Source organism: Melospiza georgiana, chromosome 1 (assembly GCF_028018845.1).
Source record: "Melospiza georgiana isolate bMelGeo1 chromosome 1, bMelGeo1.pri, whole genome shotgun sequence".
In the NCBI taxonomy this organism is placed as follows: Eukaryota; Metazoa; Chordata; class Aves; order Passeriformes; family Passerellidae; genus Melospiza; species Melospiza georgiana.
The window spans coordinates 93,863,720-93,886,333 of record NC_080430.1 but is presented as its reverse complement, the minus strand read 5'-3'; the positions used below and the strand labels follow the sequence as shown (position 1 = coordinate 93,886,333).

The 22,614-nt window shown below is 36.7% G+C and overlaps 1 protein-coding gene across 1 annotated transcript in view; it reads left to right on the top strand.

Annotated features, from left to right (window-relative positions):
• The window catches only part of LOC131087332 (dynein axonemal heavy chain 5-like), a 149,278-nt gene that overhangs the window by 58,628 nt on the left and 68,036 nt on the right, over positions 1-22,614 (top strand). The window contains exons 45-53 of the mRNA XM_058030916.1: positions 4,852-4,986; positions 6,004-6,193; positions 8,677-8,894; positions 10,186-10,497; positions 15,578-15,667; positions 15,752-15,988; positions 16,488-16,655; positions 20,416-20,622; positions 21,816-22,145. Coding sequence (XP_057886899.1) covers positions 4,852-4,986; positions 6,004-6,193; positions 8,677-8,894; positions 10,186-10,497; positions 15,578-15,667; positions 15,752-15,988; positions 16,488-16,655; positions 20,416-20,622; positions 21,816-22,145 — 1,887 coding nt within the window. The remainder of the gene's footprint in view (positions 1-4,851; positions 4,987-6,003; positions 6,194-8,676; positions 8,895-10,185; positions 10,498-15,577; positions 15,668-15,751; positions 15,989-16,487; positions 16,656-20,415; positions 20,623-21,815; positions 22,146-22,614) is intronic.

Below are 22,614 nucleotides of genomic sequence, written 5' to 3'. Positions count from 1 at the left end.
ATATTTTATACACAATCATTACTGCATCTGCACAGAGAGCATAGAGTAGAGTTTCTCGGTGTAGTTTGGTCATTTCTTCAGCAGAAATTTCCCTCTGGAACCTCTGACATAAGGAGATTCTCCATTTATCATGTTAATCAAATACTGAAGCATATAAGTAAGCCTTATCAGTTGGCCTAGGTATCGTAGGAATCACCTGGAGGACTCTGTGAAACTGTCTGAGATTCCCACTGGGAAAACTCCTGTGCCAATTATTCAAATGCTTTGTTGTTAAGGCAGGTAGCTCAATCACCTTTGTCTCAGATCAGTCCTCTGCCTCATATATGCTGATGTTAGCAAGGGAGGTCCTTGATATTTATGAAGATTAATGACCAAGTGCTCTGGGTGGGCACATAGGCCCAGCCCTTAGACTCAGCTACATCGCAATTTTATGTCTGCATCTCATGCTTGTCTCTCTCTCATAACTGAAATTCCATTGTTCTTGCTAAGGAAGCCATGATGTCTGTGGGGTAGAGTCTTCCATGCATATTTATAATTTCTTTAGGACCACCTAACATTTCTACAGTATCCATCAGAGAAGTCTGCTATAGTGATCTTTCTTCCATTTATATCTTGTATCATATCATGGGTCACTATACTCAGTAGCATGAGCCAGGAAGCATGGCTTTCTGCAAGCTAGTTTGTCCTGCCTGTGCCTTGAGCAGCCCTTTGGACAGTCCTGTTTTTTGTCTAAATCCATTCTATATAGTCATAAAATCAGAGAAAAATAGATCTTTTTCTCTGGGAGTTCTGGAGGTGAACAGGTGCTGTATCTCTTCTCAAAGTGAGATCTGCTAGAGCAGGTGGCTCAGCACCTTGTCTAGATGAGCTTTGAATATCTCCAAGGATAAATAAACTCTTCGCAGCTTCTTTGGTCAAACTGTGGAAATGTCTGACCACCTTGTCTAGTTACCATTTTGTGTGTGAGGATGTTAGCAGAGACAATGTTGAAATCTCTTGGAATTACTCTGCCCCGCTGTGTTGCCCTTCCAGCAGATATTGGGCTGTGTCAATCCCCCAGTGAGGATCCGGGTTTGCAAAGATGAGGCTAATTCCAGCTGTTAAAAGAAAGATTCATCAGCTTCTTCCTTATCAGGATCTTTACAATAGACATCTACCACAATGTTGTTGAGCCCTCTAATTCTACCACAACTTCCCTCAACTGGCTCATTAGCCATCCTAAGGGAAAGTGTTCCCGCTCTTTCACTTTTAAGGGCAATTTTCCATCTCTCCATCCTGTCTTGTCCTTCCTAAAGAACCTGTATCCATCCATTGTTCCTATGCCCCCACATTTCCTAGTTTGACTGTAACTCTGTACCTGCACACAGAGCTGTAACTTTTCTGGTTTGTTGTCATGTTGTGTGCCTTGGCAAACAGGCACTTCAAATTAGCACCTCCTTCTGCTGTGAGAGCTTCTGCCACAATGCTGTTCTCTTCACCTGTCCTTATCTGTACACATGCACTTGAGAAGGGTCACTTTCCACACTGTTCCACCATCCCTGACATGTCTCTTGTCTACCACAGCCTGGATCTTCTGCTTCTCAGTGGGGTCCACCACTTCCTTACTTGAATGTATGTTGTTATTGTAGTAGTAATGAAATAATTTGAAACACTTGCTGAAGCTCCTTGTGAAGTTTGTTCTAGGTTGGGGAATGCATCTAATGCAATATGTGATTATACAGAGAGAGATATCTAATGAGTTAATCAGATTAAATGTGGGAGTCTCCTGAACTGAACATGTTTCTAAGAGTACAGTGGGACAGAAATTGCTTCTGGGTAGTCAGAAAACTAAAATGATAAAGTACAGACAGTCTTTCTTAGAGGCATATTCAATTAGACATTGGAAAGAAACTCTTGACTATAAAGGGTAGTGAGACACTGGAACAGGTTGCTTGGTGAGTTTCTGGACTCCCCATCTCTGGAAGTCTTCCAGGCCCAATTGGATGGGATTCTGAGTAACCTGGTCTAATGGAAGGTGTCCCTGCCCATGGCAGGGGGGTTGGAACTAGATGATCTTTAGGATCACTTCCAGCTCAAACCATTCTGTGACTCTATATTTGTATTAATCTTTCTTTCCTAGTGGAACTTATTTATTCAAAATTTTAATGGTAAATTTGAAATTTCAAGTTAAGTAATGCTGGATTTTCCAGGCAGTTGACTGGAAAGATCAGGGTCACATAAAGAACGAGTGCAATAGGAAATGGCAGAACATTGCCTGTTTTCAGCAAATGCAGTATATCAACAGAAGGAAATATAGCAAACAAGCATTCACCAGCTGACCTTACCCCACAGAAAATCTAGAAGGAATGTGCCAGAAGAAATACATTAAGTCATCCAGACATTTTATACACACAAATGCAGACTCTGTAGAAAGAGGAGCTCTGACTCACAAGTAGCCAAAGGCACCCTGACTGACTGTCGTCTCCTTCAGTAAAGAAAAACAACAAACAGTAAGGTAAAAGAATTGTCCTTAGCAAATGTAGGAAGCCCAAGGTGTCCACAAGCCTATGAAAGAGTTATTCTGGCAGAGTTCCAAAGGTGAATTACTTGGCTTTGTTACAGGATTTCTTCCCTAGAACCTCCTTCCACAATGCCTCATACAGCTTAGGGAAAAACAGAAACTGAAAAGAAAAACCTAACAAAGCTTGAAAGCAAATGACGTGATAATCCCTTTTTGAGAATCATATCTTTAAGGTGCTTTCATATGGAGCAAACCACTGATGTCCCTTTTTTTTTTTTCTTTTCTACATGGAGCAAACTCTTCTTCCAATAATGAGACTGTTTTATTTCATATTTTGAAATATGCATTCTTTCAAGAGTATCAGCTATACCACTGCAGTCCATTTTGCTCAGGCATGGTCTTTAAAGATTGCTGTTAAAAGATGTAGCAAAGAAATAACTCATAATCCACATTTGCCAATAAATCCTAGCTCTTCTGTGTCATTCTCAGAAAAACAAAGCAGTTGTAAAACTAGAAAACAGATTAAGGTAAATAAAGGATGGTCACCTTGAACCACCCATCATGTAGGTCAGTTGGAATGCACCAGAAGTTCTGTCTTTAAAAGTAATTTAACCTTATTTAAATTTTCTGGTAGGTATGAAAGTATTTCTTCAAATTTAACAAAGTCATCACTTCTGTAGAATCACAGACTTGTGCAAGTTGGAAGGGACCTCAAGAGGTCACCTTGTCCAACTTCTTGCTTAGCACAGTACAGCAGGTTGATAAGGCCCTTTTTGAGTTTTGAATATCTCCAAGGATGGAGATATTCAGCCTCTCTGGGTACCTTTTATGTTTGGCCATTCTTGTTGTGAAGAATCTTTTCATTATGCAAACCATTGCAATTTCCCCTGTTGAAGATTTTGACATTGCCTCCTTTCCTCTCTCATAGTCATCACTTGCTGAACTAATTCCAGCCTGTCAATGATGGTCATCTAGCATGGAGGAAAAGCAATATATCAGTCCTTGTCATGATTCTGGGCATTTCGCTAGGACATGTCATTTACTAAGTGATGATGAAGTCAGGTGATGTCTGAGTTCATCAATATCACACTAGGCTGTTAATCTTTTTGTGTTAATGTTTCCATCTGCAAATAAGATTTCCTAGCAGTGAGTGGCTGTATATTCATACCTAAATTTTTCAACTGGTAACAACTTAGCACCTGATTGAATAATAGAAAAAGAGGCAGGGCAGAGCCTTGAGGAATCATCCATCTACCTTTCTGGAGGAAAAATAATTATTAATTAAATAATTTGCTCTTAATGTTTGTCAATATTCTTAACATTTTCTATTAATGGATAGGTTGCAGTTTCCCAGGCAACCAGTGTGATCCAAAGTTTCATTTTTGTTATGGTCACAGTTTTCTCTAAAAGTTAACTTGAATCCCCCTTGCTGTAGTTAAGCAAATTATTTCTTTTCCTTTTTATTCCTCCTGTCTTCCTCTTTGCTGGTATCTTTTGCATGTTGAAGACTTTTACCATCACTCATCCTACATATTCACTCTTCCTACTTTTTGCAGTAGATTTTGTAATACTTTTCCCTGAAACAATATGTTTTCTAGTCAAAGAATCTCTTGTTTTGTTCCTTTTCAAATTTCTCTTCTGTAGGGTTCATCTCCGAATGTGGAATCCACCTTTTGGTCACAGTATAGAAATGTCAACTACAATGGAAATGTATTTTCAATTGTCCTAAAAAGGATGTTTGTACTTTTATTGCCCACTAAAATTGTAGATAAGTCATTGGGGAGCTTGTGACATCAATCGAATGTCAGATATTTTTCTGCAAAGCTTTGTGCGCCTGATTTGTTTCTAAGCTCAAAGAAGAAGGGTTGTTACTTTTTATTAGTGCAGTTGGTTATTACCATCTTTCCTATTTTGCACATGCCTTTATTTAATTGCATCACACATAGACAATGTAATGAATTTCTCTTGGTAATTTTGAACTCTAGTTGTGATCTAGTTCACCAGTTTGGTATCATCTGCAAACCTAATCAATAAGTTATTTCTTGCTGAAAATTCAGAGATTTTCACAGTATATTGTTCCAATTTGTCACCCTGGGAAATAAGAGTGAGCTCTGTATCACCAGAAAGTACACTTTCTGGTATGGCTATACCACACTAGAAAATATCTTCAGGATTTGATAACCACAAAACTGGAAGTATATTTGAAAAGGCGAAAAGCTGTGAATTTAATATTATTGAGAAGTTCCATAACATTAATTTATTTAGCAAATTTAATTTTCAGTCCTCTCTTGTTTTTTGTTTTGATCTATTTGATCTTTATAGTTCCGATTTTTTTTGTGCTTTATTTCAAGGTTCACTATGACTTTGGGCTTAGAAATATCCTGTCTGTTTTAAGAACACTTGGAGCAGTGAAAAGATCTAATCCCCAAGAGCCGGAGAAAACTGTTGTGATGAGAGTTCTGCGGGACATGAACCTCTCCAAACTGGTACTGTTACACTGATGACTTTGCCCAGTAGAGTATTTTGTTTGCATTTTAAGGGTCTTTATTATACACTTTGTAAAGCTATTTTTCTTCACCAGTTAGACACATTATTTTGCAGGTTTTAATATGATTTATAAGGGAGATGAGAATCAGAATGCAGTTACTGTGTGAGCACAATTTGTCTTTTAAAGAGAAGAAAACAAATCATAAGCTTTAGCTGAAAAAATCTTCAGAAATACCATGAGATCCTAGGGGATATACCTGGTCCTCTAATTGCCTCTTGTTTTTAATTCTTTTTACCCTAAGGACAGAAAGGAAGAATACATTGTATTCACTCTTAATAATGTCACCAAAGATCTTTCTTAATCCAGAATTTCAATTTATACATTTCTTGGGAGCCTGTTGCCTTTTCAGAATATCATAAGAATTGCATTAAGTGAGGTAATTGGAAGCAGCTAATACCTACTCGTATAGTGTAACATCTTTTGGTAATACTATTTAAAGTATTCATCTTTCTTTTCATTACTGTAATTAAAAGGTTATAGCATGTCTAGACTCTGTGTATTTACCTTGGGAACCACTTTTTGTGATGGAACCAGTGACTCTGTTTCTGATTTTAATCTCTTCAGCGCGTTGGTGCACGCGTTCAAACCTATAGCAACGCTTCAATGATTTAGAGAAGGAAAAAATCATAAAAATTCTAAGGCAAAATATGATAGGAATAAATCTTGCTGATTTATGTAACAAATGAAGAAATATATCTGTGTAAACATTGAAGAAAACTGTATTAAGTTGCTGACATTTTTATCAGCCTAAAGTATTTAATGTAGAAATTACTACTTATGATTTCCTTATATGAAACTCGCTTCATAAAACTGATGGATAATTATAATATTTGCTTTAGAAGAGGTAAGATTTTCACTGCCATCTTTTAAATAACTTATATTGATGATTGTTTACAACTATAATAATAATTTCCATAAATAAATAATGTGTTTCCCCCTACTTTATCCTTGACAGGTGGATGAAGATGAACCTTTATTTATGAGTCTCATTAATGACCTATTCCCTGGAATTACTCTGGATAAATCTGGGTATCCTGAACTACAGTCAGCCATCCAAAAACAGACAGAAGAGGCAGGGCTTATTAATCATCCACCATGGATACTTAAACTTATTCAGCTGTACGAAACTCAACGAGTCCGACATGGTTAGCATGCTAAATGAGGTTTTAAGACTGCATTGTATTTGAGGCTACATTACATTATCTGCCACTTGAATGCAGATTAATGTAATGAAAAATGTAAAAAAAACCAAACTTAACAGATATAATTTTTAAGCCTATATGGGTATTTTCCTTAGGAAGCTGTTCTGACATTTTTTGGTGTGCAGTCCTTTGTTATATTACATTTTTATGGGAAGTATGAGTGTGGCCTTTGGTGATTGAAATTTCTATAGAGCAAGTTAAAATATATTCATCCAAATCCAGAAACAGCAATTTTATTCAGTGTTCTGAAAACCATTCAGAGTTCAGTCATGAAGCTCAAGTTTAATGTTACTGTCAGAGTATAATGTTGAGAAGACTACCAAAATAATTTCTCTGGCCTTTATTTTGATATATTCTACCATGCATGCGATATAATTTCAAGTGTTTTCTTTGTGATTGATTCTTGCCATTTATATTGAGGAGAAATAAGCTTTCCTCCTGTGGGATCAGGGGAGTTAGACAAGATGGACTCTGGAGGTCCCTTCCAATTTCAACCATTCTTTGATTCTATGAAAATACATTTTTACAGTGCAGAAAAAGCCATTGAGTCAAGTTTATCCTGTCTTAGGAAGGGTATCCTACACAGTAGTAAATCCAGGTTTGCAATTCATAGCTCAGTGGAAAAAAAGAATACCCCTACTTTAAAATATCCCCCATACCCTTAACCTCTAACTAATGACTTTTTAGTATAATAAAGGGAAAATATTAAGGAAATGTAACTAAAGCAGCAAAGATTTATAAAGTTATCATCCTTCTTATTCTCCCTTTCTTGTCATAATAAAAGAATAGTCTTTCTTGTCATAATAAAAGAATAAACTAATGAAATAAATGAAAGGAAATACTAATTCACATACCAGAGTCCAAGTCCTTAAGGCCTTTTAAGTCAGATCCCTAAACTTTCAATTCAGATAATTTGTTAGATCGAAGAACTGGTTAGTGCTGTGCAGACTTACTAATTTACATCCAGATTTCTGGATGCAGTGTTGCATAGCAGTTATTTCTATATAGGAACCATGGAAGTTTTAATGTTTTTAGTTATGATTAAATCTGTCTCTTTTTAAAAGAAGCTGTTTGATCTGTGAGACACTACAGCTCCTCAGTTCCTCAAAACTCTTCAGGATCCACCATGACATTCTGTTTAGATGCCTCTGCTCTCCACACATTCCTACTGTTCCCAGATCATGCAGCTCCGATTGTCCAAACAGTTGAATGCTCAAGCCAAAATTTTTTTGACTTTATATAACGAAACTTACTGCACTGAAGGAAAAAGTTTTCCTGACTTCCACTTGTCCTTCTCATGAACTTGAATTCATGGAGGGGTCACCATGGAATTTAAAATAATGAGGAGAAATACGGCTGTATGTGCACGTGAAGTGCTTTTATAAATGCACGCACACACACACACACACACACACACACACACACACACACTCATATCCAGTGCATGGATCTTGAAATCTGTTTGGCATAACAATTTTGGTTGAAATATCACTGAAACCAGCAGGAAAGCCATTTGGTTAACATTGAAGAGTTTGTATTAGATTTCCCCATATGTAACATATGGCATGAGTAGTGATCTTCTGAGTTCTCAGGTTGTTTCAGGGAACATCCAGCACCCTTTAGTTTTAGAGGAAACGTCACACAATTTGAATGGCACTCGATTATTTTAATTATTTGGGTTTGTGATTGTTCCATACTTTTGTTGAAGAAGTTTTCAAAACCAACTAAGGGATATGTTGTCCAGTTGCCTTTAGGGCTAATAGGAGCTATCTAAGTCCTTTAAAGTACTTTGGAAGTTTCAATTTGAATGTCCCATCTGATTTTGGGCAGATTCTGGGCCTATTGAATGAAAACATAACTAAAGACCAACAGTAGGCTCAATTTATTGTTGAAGACACAATTTATTTTCCTTTGATGACATGTATACACTGATGAACTAAGTGTGGTTACACTTAACAGGTTTTATGAAAGAAAGATCTATTAAATGCCAGCATGGGTGGCTACAGGTACATTATTTTGATACTTTTGCATCAGAAAGATGGACTTGATTTTGTATATCACTGAAGATACTCATTCTCATTAGATACATTTAGAAATTTCTGGATTTTTTTGCCACCATCCATGTCAATGTTGTTGCATGAGAACATCAAAAGGCAGTTGTGTTATCCCATTAGAAAAAAGGAAAGAATTGCCTGAGGGAGGATGCAGACCCACATAGGCTTGCCTATCATAATAGAGAGACATTTATAAAGGCCTTTAAATAATAGTTTCAAATTCTGTTTCAATCAACATTAAGTGGAGTGAGAAACATCCTTTTGTATTGGCTTTTGATAAAAATAAAACAAGGATCGTTGATGCAATGAACCATTAAATGGAAGCATGACACACTGACATTTCATTTTAAACCATGTTTATATTGTTTTAAGGTATGATGACTCTAGGTCCAACTGGTGCAGGAAAGACAAAATGCATTCATATTTTGATGAAAGCAATGACAGATTGTGGTGCTCCGCATAAAGAGATGAGAATGAACCCAAAGGCAATCACAGCTTCCCAGATGTTCGGTACCCTTGATGTTGCTACAAATGACTGGACAGATGGTATTTTCTCTACATTATGGAGAAAAACTTTAAAGGCAAAGAAGGTAATGGATGCTGTATCATGACAGACATTTAATACTGTTTCCATAAGGTGTCATTACCTGTCATTTATCTGAAAGGTCTTCCATTATAAAATCAAATGGGAATATGCAGTGTTAATTTTGCTTTGTGTCTGATGAGCTCAATGTGCACAAGAGTCAGAATTACATACATATCCCAGATAGCACTAGGTTTCACAAGCATTTCAGGTTCCAGAATTAATTTAGAAAAGATTTTAGGTGGTTTGCTTCCTTCTGTAAGCAGTCCAGACACAAAACCAAGGTATGTTCATGTTTTGATGTGAGGGCAGAAAAGTCTTTTCTCCTGTCTGGTTTCAAGTCATTGCCACTTTATTTCACTAGTTGTATCAAAATGTAAGGCTTTGGTAAGAAACTGATGCAGACATTTCCTAGTTCTCCTATCAAACCTGCAGATCATGTTTCATGAAATCATAATTACACTCACATCTACTAAACAGCTACCCTGAACTGGCTTGGAAAATGGGATAGCTTACATGAAATGCTTGAGTAACATCTCAAAGGGACTGACTTTGTGCCTGTGTTTATGACTGCATTTAATGGGAAATGTTTTCATCTGTCTTCATGGATGCTGAGTTGGCTGATGTCGCAGACATTTTTTCATAGAAATCCTTTCTTTGGGATTTGTTCATCTTCTGGGAAGCTGAGGCCCCAGAAGAAGCATGTAAACAATTGTTATCAGCTGGTGTGGGATGTAACAGGTGCAGCGGTGATTGGGCTTCTGTGAGTGTTTGCATTTGCTGACCACTCACAGGAGAGTTTGTCCTTGCTTTCTGCTGGACACAGAACTTTGTTATTCTTTTCTATGCTATTCTTAGCTTAACAGCATCTGCAACTTCTCTCTTTATTCTTTTTAGTATAGTAATAATGTATTATATATCATATATCAATAAATCCAGCCTTCTGATCATCAACCAAGATTCTCGTCCACTTCTCTCACCCTGAAGACCTCATCAGGTCGCAGTAATAGGCTGATGTACTTTTGTAGAAGAAAGATGCAACTTCTGGCTTAGTACAGCACAAATTCATTTTTGTTGGTGTTTCTTAATATCCTTTCTAGTGTGACACAAGATAACAAAAGAAGAATTAAAATCACTGAGCAAATTACAAAAATTGAATTTTTATATTGCTTTTTTGCTGAGCACCAAATTATGACATTATTTATATCTGAGAGTACATTTTCTGATATTACATGAATGTATTTTTGGTCAATGTAGGTAAAGTCGAATGTGTGTCTCTCTCCTTTTTTTTTTTTAAGGGGGAGCATATCTGGATAGTTTTGGATGGACCTGTTGATGCAATATGGATTGAAAATCTGAACTCTGTTCTGGATGATAATAAGACTCTTACTTTGGCCAATGGAGATCGCATTCCGATGTCCCCCAATTGCAAGATTATTTTTGAACCTCACAACATTGACAATGCTTCCCCTGCAACGGTTTCTCGTAATGGGATGGTCTTCATGAGTTCTTCAGTGTTAGACTGGAAGCCTATTTTAAGGGCTTGGCTGCAGACACTGCCAGTCACATACTCCAATGTCCTATGGAATTGCTTTAATGCTGTATTTCAGGTAATCAATTGAATATTTCAGAAAAAAAATTGATTTTTTTAATTCTTTTTTTTTAATGAAGCCATGCTCCTTCCCAAGTGCTCGTTCAGTTATTTAAATTTCTTTTTTTATGTAATAAACTAAAGATGAAGGGTTAAAAAAGAAAGAAAATTATCTCTATAATTAGTAAATGACTGAAGCTATAACATATGAATAATCTGGATGTTTTGTTTTGTTTGCATACAAGAGTTGGCAATGAATTGTTAAACCTGTGATTATTTTATATTGCCTGTTGGCAAAACAGATACTCTTTTTGCTTGTAATTTTAATACTGCAATTTTAAATATTGTTATGATGCACAAAGGAAATGGGTAAAGTTCTCATTTTGTTCTAAATATAAAGAAGTAAATTCAGAAAGAAATTGTTACACTCTAGTGCAACAGGAATGCATTTGATCCATTATTATTTTTAAAAAGACATTCTATAATTAATCCAGGATAGTTCTGTGCTCTGAAGCTCTGACTATCATTCTGAAGTTCTGACTATAGTTGTCTCTTCTGATTTTATTATCCATGTTCCTGTTCCAATGGAAATTTTTGAAACTGCATCACTTTGATACGTTTTTGGACTAAATTGTGTTCAATCAGTAGATTGAACACAATTTAGTCAAAGAATCCTAAATGCTTTTCTCCCTCTGTTTGGCCTTACCTTACTGAATCATTAGAACGGTTCCAGCAATATTATGGATGGTTGCACTCAATAGTGAGTATAAAAGCATAATCTCAGTAGTATACTTCCATCATATTGAAATATTTATTTTTTCTTTTGAATGTTTTTAAAGAAATAGTTATGTCTTTGCAACCTTTCACAGTTATCTTCTGATTTCCTTGATATCTGTAAAATAAATGCAACTTCCAACATACCTTCATTTTCCATCAGCTTGCTCCTGCCTGTTTACTCATGTAATTGGTGTTGGATTTCACAGGGGTTTCTCCTGTAATATTTTTCATTGCTCTTGCATTTTAAAAATGCAGGTTTTAATGAACTTTGAGTGACATTTCAGAAAGCTTTTTATAGATGATGGTAAAAGCAATGATTGATATAGTATTAGAATGCCCTGAATGTTAACAAATATATTTTAAGATTCTAGTTTTCATTTCAGTGCACATTTACTTTAAAACTAATGTTTAACAAGCTATTCATTTTGTTCTACCTCCAAAACTTAATGATATGACATAGTATTTACTGCAGCAGCAAGAGAAACAATTCTGATAATGAGTTTTAAAATATGCTTCCAAAGTAATGTATATGTGGGTCAATTTACTGCTTCTTTGCCACAATTCTATTTATATTTTATGCTACAACTTGCTCTGAAAACATAACAACAACACTTAAAATGCCCAAGCCTGAAGCAATAGCAATAAAGTCCAGAAAAATATGTATTTTATTAGATTAAGAAATGAAAATGCAGTGAAATATGAAGTTAGTTCAGTGCTGAAGGCTGCATTTACAGCTATCAAAATGTAAATGAAAGCTGTCATGCTGGCAGTTTTCTTTCACTTTTAATGTGCTGTCTTTGCTTCTCAAATAATAGAGGCAATAAAAGTGATTTTACAGATGAGAGCAACACTACTTTTGTGTTCACATGGCTCTTTTTATAGTTATTATTTTCTGCCACATTAAAAAAAGGATAAAAATTCAAAAAGAAAATTTTTGAAATAAGATTCATCAACAGTGGGAGTCAAACCCCAGATATCGACCTTGGTGGCTTTAATGCTAGTATTAAGAAAAACATGGATATAAACATCTTACAAAAATCTGATTTTTCAAAGAATATGAAGATTAGAGTATAAATGGAAATATAGTAACCAAGGAGACTCAGTCTTAAGCAGACATATAGAGACTTTCTGAATTTAATCTAAACTCAACTAAAATAAATGTAAAATAGATGTAAGACAAAAGCTATAATAATTCCAATTTGCTTACAAAACACTCTTGTTATTTGTCACTGAAAGTCTTTGTGTGTGATAAAGTAATTTTCAATAAAGGTGCAGCAGGTAGCAGTAATGGAGGAGAAAAGAGCAGAAAATAATAGTTGTGAATCAGTGGAAAGAGTGTATTTATTCTTTTGATGTATATTATAAATGGCACTGTAAGTTGCCATTTTTTATGTGTTAAAAAACCCCAACAAATCAAAATACAAAATAAAAAAGTCCAATACCAAAACCAAGCCCCTAAACCCAACCTTATTTAAATTTAAGATGATGTTAGAATGCTTTCTATTTCCACAGGCTTTTGTTTAGAACAGTGATTGAGGGGTTGGACTCTCCCTCCCTTTCTCAATTCTTTCTTCTCTGCAGCATTTCCTGGGTTTGCAGAAATTTCAAATAAACTCTCATCCCTAAAAAAAGTCTCTCTTAAATTTAGAATCTCCATTGCCAATTTCTGATCTGTGAATGATGCTGCTACTTGTAAGCAACAGAATTGCTTAGCTGATGGAAATAATTATCTGAGAGAGTTTCAAAGAACTGAAATAATTAAAATAGTTACCCAAGTGGTGTTATTGAGATTGTCTGCAAATTGTGAAACTCAAACCAGTGATGGTTGTTAAGTGAATAACATAAGTTTCAGCATGTCCAGGTATTGTTTAAATGAAAAAAAAAAAGTAATAGCAACTTAATTTTCAGATGTGACTAATTTTCTTCCTCCACAGTAAATCTCACACTAATCCAATTTGTGTAAAGGCTGCTACTGTGCCTGGAGCATAGAGCTGAATATATAATCCAAAGATTTTCTTACCTTTAATATTTAAATGCTGATGTTAAAATTAATATTACAAGTATTAATAACTTTCTATTACTGAGTTGTTCTTTCGCTTGTCTAAACCCTTTGAATATGTTACCAACTTCCTGTCCTGAAGAGTGTTCTGTAGTTCATTGATTCATTCTGTTGTTCATTGTAGTTCCTTCTATAGTGATTGTACTCTGTGCAAAAGGATCATTCTTTCATATAAACTTTTAGCATCTGACTTCATTTTCCAGCCTCCTTGTAAAGGATAGCAAATTGCTGATCCAAATTCTTAAAAATTTATGTCTATTTGTCATGACCCAATTAATTTTTCCCGTCCCCCTGTCCAAACAATTGATGCAAATTTCTGTGTTAATCCTGCATCCTTTTTTCAGCCATGTATTGTTTTAAAAATTGTAGTAGTAATAATATACTAGCATATATGGTTTTTCCCCCATAAACTCAAAGAAAAAGAAGACATTAAAAAATCCTTCATAAACTACAGAATTCTCATTGGAATCATAAGTACCATAAAACTAGTTCTGGTGAAAATTGGGCTCTTGATAGTACAGAATACTTTGACGCATGAAATATCTTTATTCTGTGTGTTTCGAATCAATTATTAAACAATTTACAGTGCCCTATGAGACATCTGGTCTATTTTACAGATGAAGAAGCTGAATCTCAGTGAGATTTAGCTCCAAACTCTAAAAGTGTGAAATTTGAATTTCCCACAGTGCTAGTGGGCACTCCCCTGTGGCACCCATAACACCCTCGGTTACTCAGCTGAGCACCCCCTGCACCACTGGGGATGGGCCAGGCATTTTTGAGGGAAAGCCACAAAAAGGCAGCACACAGAGATGGAGGCACTTGTGCTAGTCAGCAAGAAATAACAAAAGAAGCAACTTGATAGAGTGGGTGACATCCCTGCCCATAGTGGGGTGAAGGAAGTAGATGACCTCTAAGGTTCCTTGCAACCCTACCTATTCCATAATTCTGTATATACCAACACTCAGGTTGTCTTCTTAGACCACTTATCTACTCTAGATTAAGGTGCCTAAGTGATATTTATGATAATCACTTAAAGTGATTTATTTATATATAGTTTTTGATCTATATATATATTTTTAGTGTGTGTGTGGTATTCCAGTGGGATGGAACTATATATATTTTTAGTGTGTGTGTGGTATTCCAGTGGGATGGAACTCAGGAGGATGGGTAAAAATATTGATTCATTCTCTGTGACAATAAATATCAGCGTAGGGCACTTGGAGAGCTTCAGTGGCAAAAATTAAACTGAGAAGTGAAACAAAGCTGGTGAGCATGTGGGTAAACAGCTCAGTGATTTTTCTAAAAAGTAAGTAAATTGTTTATGTCTTTGGGCAATTGAATGTTTTCTTTGTCTTGGCTTTCTCCCTGACATGACATGACATCTACAAATGGAATTCCTCCAAAATTACTATCTCCCATAGTGTCCCTGTTATACTTTCACTTCCCAGAATGAGTGGGTAGTGTTGATTTCCAAAGATTAAGAGAGCAAATAGAAACCACAGGGACAGTATTATATAACAGATTGTTGAATGAAGGTGGAAGTAGGTTATAATTTACATCAGTCTGTACTATTGGATGGCAATTAATATTTAAAAATTTTGCACTGCAAATCTCAGAGAGGACTTTACATCAATTTGAAACTGTGCTCAAGATGTTGCAAAACACTTGGCAAAGGCAGACATGATAGCCAACACTATGAAGAAACCTGAGGAAAGTCCAACTTTCATTAAAATCAATTCAAAAATTCTTTTTGGACCTTGCCAGGATTCTACAGGAAAACGAGAGTATTGATTTCAAGAGGGACTGGTACAGTATGGTGCAGTCAGAACAGATGAGGCAGATAGAAATTTATAGTGGCAAGCTTGTGCATTATATATATATAAGTATCATCAGTGCTTTTATCTTCCTACTACAAAAATATCAGTGGTAGATTAAAATCTCTAGTGGAGAGCACAAATGGCAGGCAGATCCCTGAAGTAACTGAACAGCATTCTTCAAATTGCTCTTCAGGAAATTACTCTGTGGAGCTTATACGAGTAGCTCTGCTGACTCTGGTACATCAAAGTTATTTTTCTAATATGCTATTGTTAGAAAATATCATGGTCAAAGTCTGAATATTTATAAGCCCAGAAATGGGGAAAGTTGTTGTTTGGAAATAAAGTTTAGAATATATTTCAAAATAAAGAATTGATCTCATCTAAGAATAAATCATGCCATTGAAACTGGTAAAGAGAATCATTAAATAATTTTCTTTTCTTCCCAGGATGTGATGGATTTTGTTTTCTCTGCTGTGACACCCAAAATGTCGATTTTAGAATGTATGTACATCAAGCAAGCTATTGACCTCCTGCAGGTAGATATGGCATCTGTTTTTCTCTCTCTGATTCTGTGATTTGCTCTGGGAGGGCAGCAGTTCTATATTGCATCCACTTTGCAGGGTTTGCTGTCTGGCCGAGACGAGAAGCAGCTCAGTGAGGAGCATATTGCTCGCTTGTTTGTTTTCGCTGTGATGTGGTCAGCTGGAGCCCTTCTGGAGCCAGATGACAAGCTGAAAATGGAGCTGTTCCTACGGAAGCACTCTGCAGTGAAAGAGCTTCCAGCTGTGAATGGAGAGGAAACCATGTTTGAATTTGTTATCAATGCCTGTGGACAGTGGGAGCACTGGTCAAAGAAGGTTTGTATGCTGCAACATGTTAAGCTTTCTTAATGGGTACACAATATGTATTTGGTAAGAGACATTTTACTTCCAACTCTACATAATTTGGTTAGGACGATTAACCCTACCAAATTCTCAGGAGCTTCTTTTTTTGAGTGATATTTTTATTTTCCCCATAAATATATTCAGTAAAGAACAGAAACATGCATTTGAAATAGCTTTGGAAGTGAAACATAAGTGATCTTAACTGTATACTGTCTATCACCTTACTCTTTATGAAATTCCAGCAAGGAAAAGCTTTTATCAGGCACTGGAGGAATGAAAATATCCTGCTAGTCTAACACCAGTTTAGAAAAGTATGACAAATTGATTGGTTATGAAAGGATACTTGGCTTTTCAGAGGGAAAGTTTTGCTGATGTAAATTTTATAAAGTGCATTTGATTTTGTGTTCTGATGCAAAGTGATTGTGTGGGCAGGTAGGATTTCTCAAACTTTTTGCATGTCTTTCTTACGCAGGTCCCTGAATATATTTATCCTAAAGATTCAGTACCAGAATATACTTCCATTCTAGTTCCAAACATAGACAGTGTCCGAACAGACTTTCTAATGCACACTATCATGAGGCAAGGAAAAGCTGTTTTGCTAATTGGGGAGCAAGGAACAGCAAAAACTGTTATGATTAAGGTAAGGGGAACAGAAAAACATATGTAATATATTAGAACAATAACATTGCAGTAGTTGATATTGGCACAAATGTTAAGCTGAAGTTAAGGATAGTTTGATTTTCCTTCAGGGTACATACTGGCATTCCTGCTGAGGCATTTTGCCAGTACTCACATGGACTACAGGCAAAAAACCCCAAGTTTCTACACTTTAGTATAAAGGTTTCTTTTAAACTTTGCTAACTGTGGCCACAAGGTCAGATGATAAATCCTCTTTCCTTTCTTTTCTTTTGAGTAGTCTAATGGAAAATTTTGCTAAGAAAATGTTGATTCTTGAAGGATTTTTTATTTTCCTGTGCTTTGTTGCTGGTGCCATGTGTGAACTGATCTTTCGTACACCCTTGTTGCACAGCCTTTCTTCAAAAGCCAAACAGAAGAGAGAGAAAGAACATCTTTCTTTAGTAAGGATGGTTTTCAGAGGGTAAATTTATTGTCTGTTTTCTGCTCTCTCAGTTTCTTCACTGAAAATGACGTGTTCTTTCTCTAGAAGGAAATAACAGGATTGCTATTAAATTAACAAATCCATGCTTTATGTATTATAAAATGGTGCGGGTCAATCATATGACACAAAAAATTTAATAACTTAATACAGAAAAGTCAAGAATCAAAAGGCTGAACAAACCAGATGTCATACCAAACTTGGCATCCCTTATTTTAAAAAGTGGAAGCACAATGTTTTTCAGCTGGGTTTCTGTGTTTTTCAGGGGAATGCGTGGCTTCTTTGATCAATGAGAGACAGCTAAATAAAACTGATCTACTGTTGGAAGAGTTGAATTGGTTATATAGGCAGCTGTACCTCCACAGGAGGATTTGCAGAGCTCTTGAAATGGAAAATAGCTGAAAAACACCAGCCTAAATTGACCTTTGGCTTTCTTAAAATCTGGAGCCATTTTGTGTGCCCCGGCCATGTGCTCTCTGAGCCCTGACAGAGAGAGAGTTGTACCTGTGCCAGCAGCCATTAATGCTATTTTTTCAGCATAGCTGTCAATGCCAACAGGCATGCCAGTGTCATGCCAGTTTCTGCTCCTGGCACCAGCTGAGAACTATTTTAGCAGAGTGAAGAGGCGGGGTCTGGGTGGTGGTCTTGATATTCTGCATCCTGGATTTTGTCCAGATACTGGCAACCTCCAGCCTTCAGCTGCCATTCCTGTCCCTAAAAATAATTGAAACTGATTCTTGGGAGTTGCTTACGCTGAGTCTATGTTATAGAGCAGAGTAGCAGATATTTGATCTCATGTAAGGTTAGGAGTGAGTGTTAACTGCCTTCACAACTGTTCCCCTTCTGCTTTCATCTTCTATAGAATTTTGTTTTACTACACCTTGTGGAATATATCCAGATATAAACAGTTGATTGAATGAAAATGTAAAAGAATCTTAAGGTAGAATACTTCAGGTACTAATCTGAATAATCTTGGTGTTGAGTAAAGCATTAGTATGAATCAAAATAAAGAACTTAAAATGGAATGTTAATTGAAGACCTTTTCCTCTGTATTATTAATTCATGAATTGCAAGAGATTTTAAAACATAATATTAAACTGGTAAAGGACAGTTGAAAATTCTCTGACATTTTAACTGACAAAAATAATCCTATTCAATACCCTCTTCTTTTTCAAAGATAGTTCTCATTTCTGTACTGTGGAATATTACTGTTACCATGCAAACATTCTGAAATGCCATAATGATAAAACACAAATGTATTCTTTGAATGGTTGAGAATTCATAGTTGCAGTTTGCTGGCCTTGGCCAGCTGCAAGACCCTTACCCAGCTGCTGATTGCCTCCCCTTCCTCAACAGCACAAGGCTGGAGGTGAATATAGGGAGATCCTCAACTCAACAGTTACTGCCATGGGAAAAACATTTGACTTGGTGAACACTTTTAATTTTTTTTTCTAATTAAAAACAGAATTGGATGGTGAAAAACAATACTGAGACACTCTTCTCTCTTCTTTTCAGGCTCACCTTTAGTCCCTCATCCCCAACTCCTCTACCTCCTCCCTGGCCAGCAGTGCAGGGGGATGAGAAATGGGGGCTGTGGACAGTCAATAACAGCTCCACACTGCCTTCCTCCTCATTTTGCTCCCTCCTCCCACATGGGATATAGATCTTACCAGGGCTGCAGATCTTCATGAACTGTTCCACCACGGAGTTATTCATGGTGTCACAGGTCCTGCCAGCAAACCTGCTCCAGTGTGGGCTTCACTTTCCGTGGGTCTGCAGGTCCTGCCAGGAGCTCCAGCATGGGCTTCCCATGGGGACACACCCTCCTCTGAGCGTCCATCTACTCCAGTGTGAGGTCCTCCATGGGCTGTAGGTCAATCTCTGTTCCACTGTGAACCTCCATGGAATGCAGGGAGACAACCTGCTTCACCATGGTCTGCATCACAGGCTGCAGGGGAATCTGTGCTGGAGCACCTCCTGCCCTTCTTTCTGCTCTCACTTTGGTGCCTGCAGGGCTGACTTTCTCACAGTTTTTACACGTCTCTTTCGACTGCCAGGCAGCATTTTACCTTTCCTGACACAGGCTGAGTGTCTCCAGTGGGTCTGCTGGAGGTGGCAGAACTGGCTGAGCACTGACCTGCACCAGCCCCTCAGCTGTGAAGAGTACACACCCAAGACAGGGCAGTTACATATACACTGCGCGTGTGGGTTGTCATTTATGTGAGGTCTGAAAAAAACCTCTTTCTGAAGGGCACCTTTTCTTAAACTGCTATCACTGTATCAACAAAATAACAACATTCATCAAAATATTTTGAGGGCATCTAGCTGTATCTTCCTTTCTGTTGTCACACAGAGTGTATGTCTCACTGGAGTTCTTAGAGCACTTCATCAGCAAGGATATATAGGTTTATTTTTCTGAGGTACCAAAATGGGAATATTTCTAGTCAACCCTCTTATACAGATAAGAATTTACATTATATTCAACATCATCATCATTGCAGAAGAATCAAATCTTTAAAAAGAAATTATGTTGGAAATTATGGACTTTTTAGTGCTATTTCTAAGCTCCAGGACCTCTCCTGAGCAAAATATTTCCTATGCTCTCTCTCTCTCTCATCTCACTCTCTCTTGCCCTATATATATATAAGCCTTGGTGTGATTCTAGGGTTACACATTTTTATTATAAAGCCTCACTAAATATGAAAACTGGAACTTTGTTGCTTTGAGGCATCCTCAGCAGCTGTGGGAATTGTACATATTCATAAAATTCAAGGATTACTTTCTTCATTAAGAGAAGATAGCTATCTGTAAATGTGATGTAGCTGGGTTTAATTTTACACTGCTATTCCTTTATACCGCTTTTGTTTTAAGAGTTTTGGCTTTGTAGTGTACACATGAAAATGGATTTAGTTTTTCTCTTGTTTGTTGCAGTATGCTGTAATAGATCATCACTAACAACTTAAATTTAGAAAAACCCTGTCAATTGCTAATACAAACTTTATTTGCATCTTGAGTTGGCATACATCTACTTGTTGTAATACTTAGTGAAGTCTATTAAGAGCTTATGAATTTTAATACTTAAAAATTTTATGCAAAACATTAACTGAAAATTTGTTCATATTACAAATTGCAGATGGTGTATTTATCTTAAATAAACTGTCTTTCCAGACTTTGAAGTTAATAGCAGGACTGAGATGTTTGCAGGGCTGCTGAGCATCTGTCTCATTTTGTCTTAGTTCACCTGGAGTTACTGATGTGCTTTTAAAACTGGTTTATCTTGCAGAATTACACAAGCAAGTATGATCCTGATGTTCACTTGACCAAATGCCTAAACTTTTCCTCTGCAACTCTGCCACATATGTTCCAAAGGAGCATAGAAAGTTACATAGGCAAGAGAATGGGCGCTACACACGGTCCTCCAGCAGGGAAGAAAATGACTGTTTTTATTGATGACATCAACATGCCTCTGATTAATGAATGGGGTGATCAGGTAAAAGGAAAATATTGACAAGTGGGAGTTGGCGGTCTTACCATTGTTGCTGATGGGGATACTGATCTGTGGGTTGAAAAAATGGGATAGATTAGAAAAAAGGTATCATAACATGGGTTAGAACAAATATGTTTACTAAAACCAATTTCCCCAAGCCAGTTTTTGACATGACTTATAAGCTGTCAGTCCCAAAAGATCAAGGACAGTGTCAAGCCACTTGGTTCAATCACTGTAGTATTTAAGCCTTTTGTTTTGTTTGCATACAAAGCTAGTAGGATTTCCTGGAAAAGTAAGCATGCAAATCCAAACAACACTCAGAGATTTTTCTTTGATCTGCTCTTGACTTTAAATTGTAGTTACTAATATGTGAAATCTAAGCTGGTGGTGAGTCTAAAGAACAAGACTTAAGAAGAAACTGGGGTTGTTGAGGTTTGAGTAAAGAAAGCTCAGAGATCTTATTGCTTTCTTCAACTACCTGAAAGGAAGTTGTAGTGAGGTCAGTTGTACCAGGAGAGCTTTAGTTGGGATATCAGGGAAAAATTTCTTCACCAAAATTGTTGTTGAGCCCTGGAACAGATTGCCCAGGGAAGTGGTGGAGTCACCATCCCTGGAGGTATTTAAGGGAGGTGTAGATTGGCACCTGGGGACGTGGCTTTGTGGTGGATTTGGCAGTAATAATGTAATGGTTGGACCCAATAATAAAAAGGTCCTTTCCAATTTAAACAATTCTATGATCACAGTTGACATTAAAGACTAGCAAGCTGTCTTGAGGTATTGAATAAAGAATATTTATAGACCTATACTCTGAAAATATGACTTAAATTAAAAAAAAATTCTGCTGAGAAAAAGCAATTTCCCTGCTTCCAGTGTAGCTCTGTACTCAGTGGCTCTGTGCTAGTGGACACGTGACTACACATTGTGCTAAATTAACTGTTCTTTGTCACTGTCTGAATGCCTGTATCAATCTGAAGATATAGTCTGGATTGAAAATTGAAAGTGATGCCTTTTCTTAAATTGAAACTATCCAAATTCAGTTGAATATCTGACTTCATGTCCACAACTGTCTAGCACATGAAGCTTACGTGCACCCAATGCACTGCATCTGAGTGCTTGGTTGCCACATTGCATGTTCATAACGTAGAAACATTTAACTCCTCAATTCCTTTTTTTTTTCTGTTTCTGGTTATGTTTAGATCACCAATGAGATTGTAAGGCAGCTGATGGAGCAGAAAGGTTTCTACAATTTGGAGAAGCCAGGGGAATTCACAAATGTGGTTGACATCCAATTTGTAGCTGCTATGATTCACCCCGGAGGAGGTCGGAATGACATCCCACAGCGCCTGAAACGCCAGTTCAGCATCTTCAACTGCACACTGCCTTCTACTTCCTCTATTGATAAGATATTTCAAACAATAGCTGAAGGCTATTTCTGTGAACAACGACATTTCCCCACAGAAGTATGTAAACTGGCTTCAGCATTAGTATCTACAAGTCGAAAGGTTTGGCAAATGACAAAAGCAAAGGTAAAATTACACCTATTAAGCCTTGGAAGATCTATTGTACTGTACCTGTTGTTCTGTCATGTGTGTGTTTGTAGTTCATATTGTGAAGCTGTGACCTGTGGATGTAACTGCTGGCTGATATCTCTGTTCTGAATTGGATGCTCTGAGCACCAAGTTATGGATGAAAATCCTAATGCAGTGTCTTCTGTAGCTGATATAAGCATCACATTATATACATATAACATAATAGACATAGCTGATAGGAAGATTGAGAGATCTTCCAGCTGAGAAAATGTTAAGACCACAAGGAACCAGAAATTAAAAATTAGATAGGAATCTTCTGTAAAAGCTGTTTGGGATTGTGAGAAGCTCTGAAGATCTGAATTTTAGGAACAAAGTCAAATTTGACAGAGAGGGAATCAGTTAGAAAGAAATAAAATCTGATATTTAATAATTTATAAATATTAACTTTTTCCATTTTAAACAGACT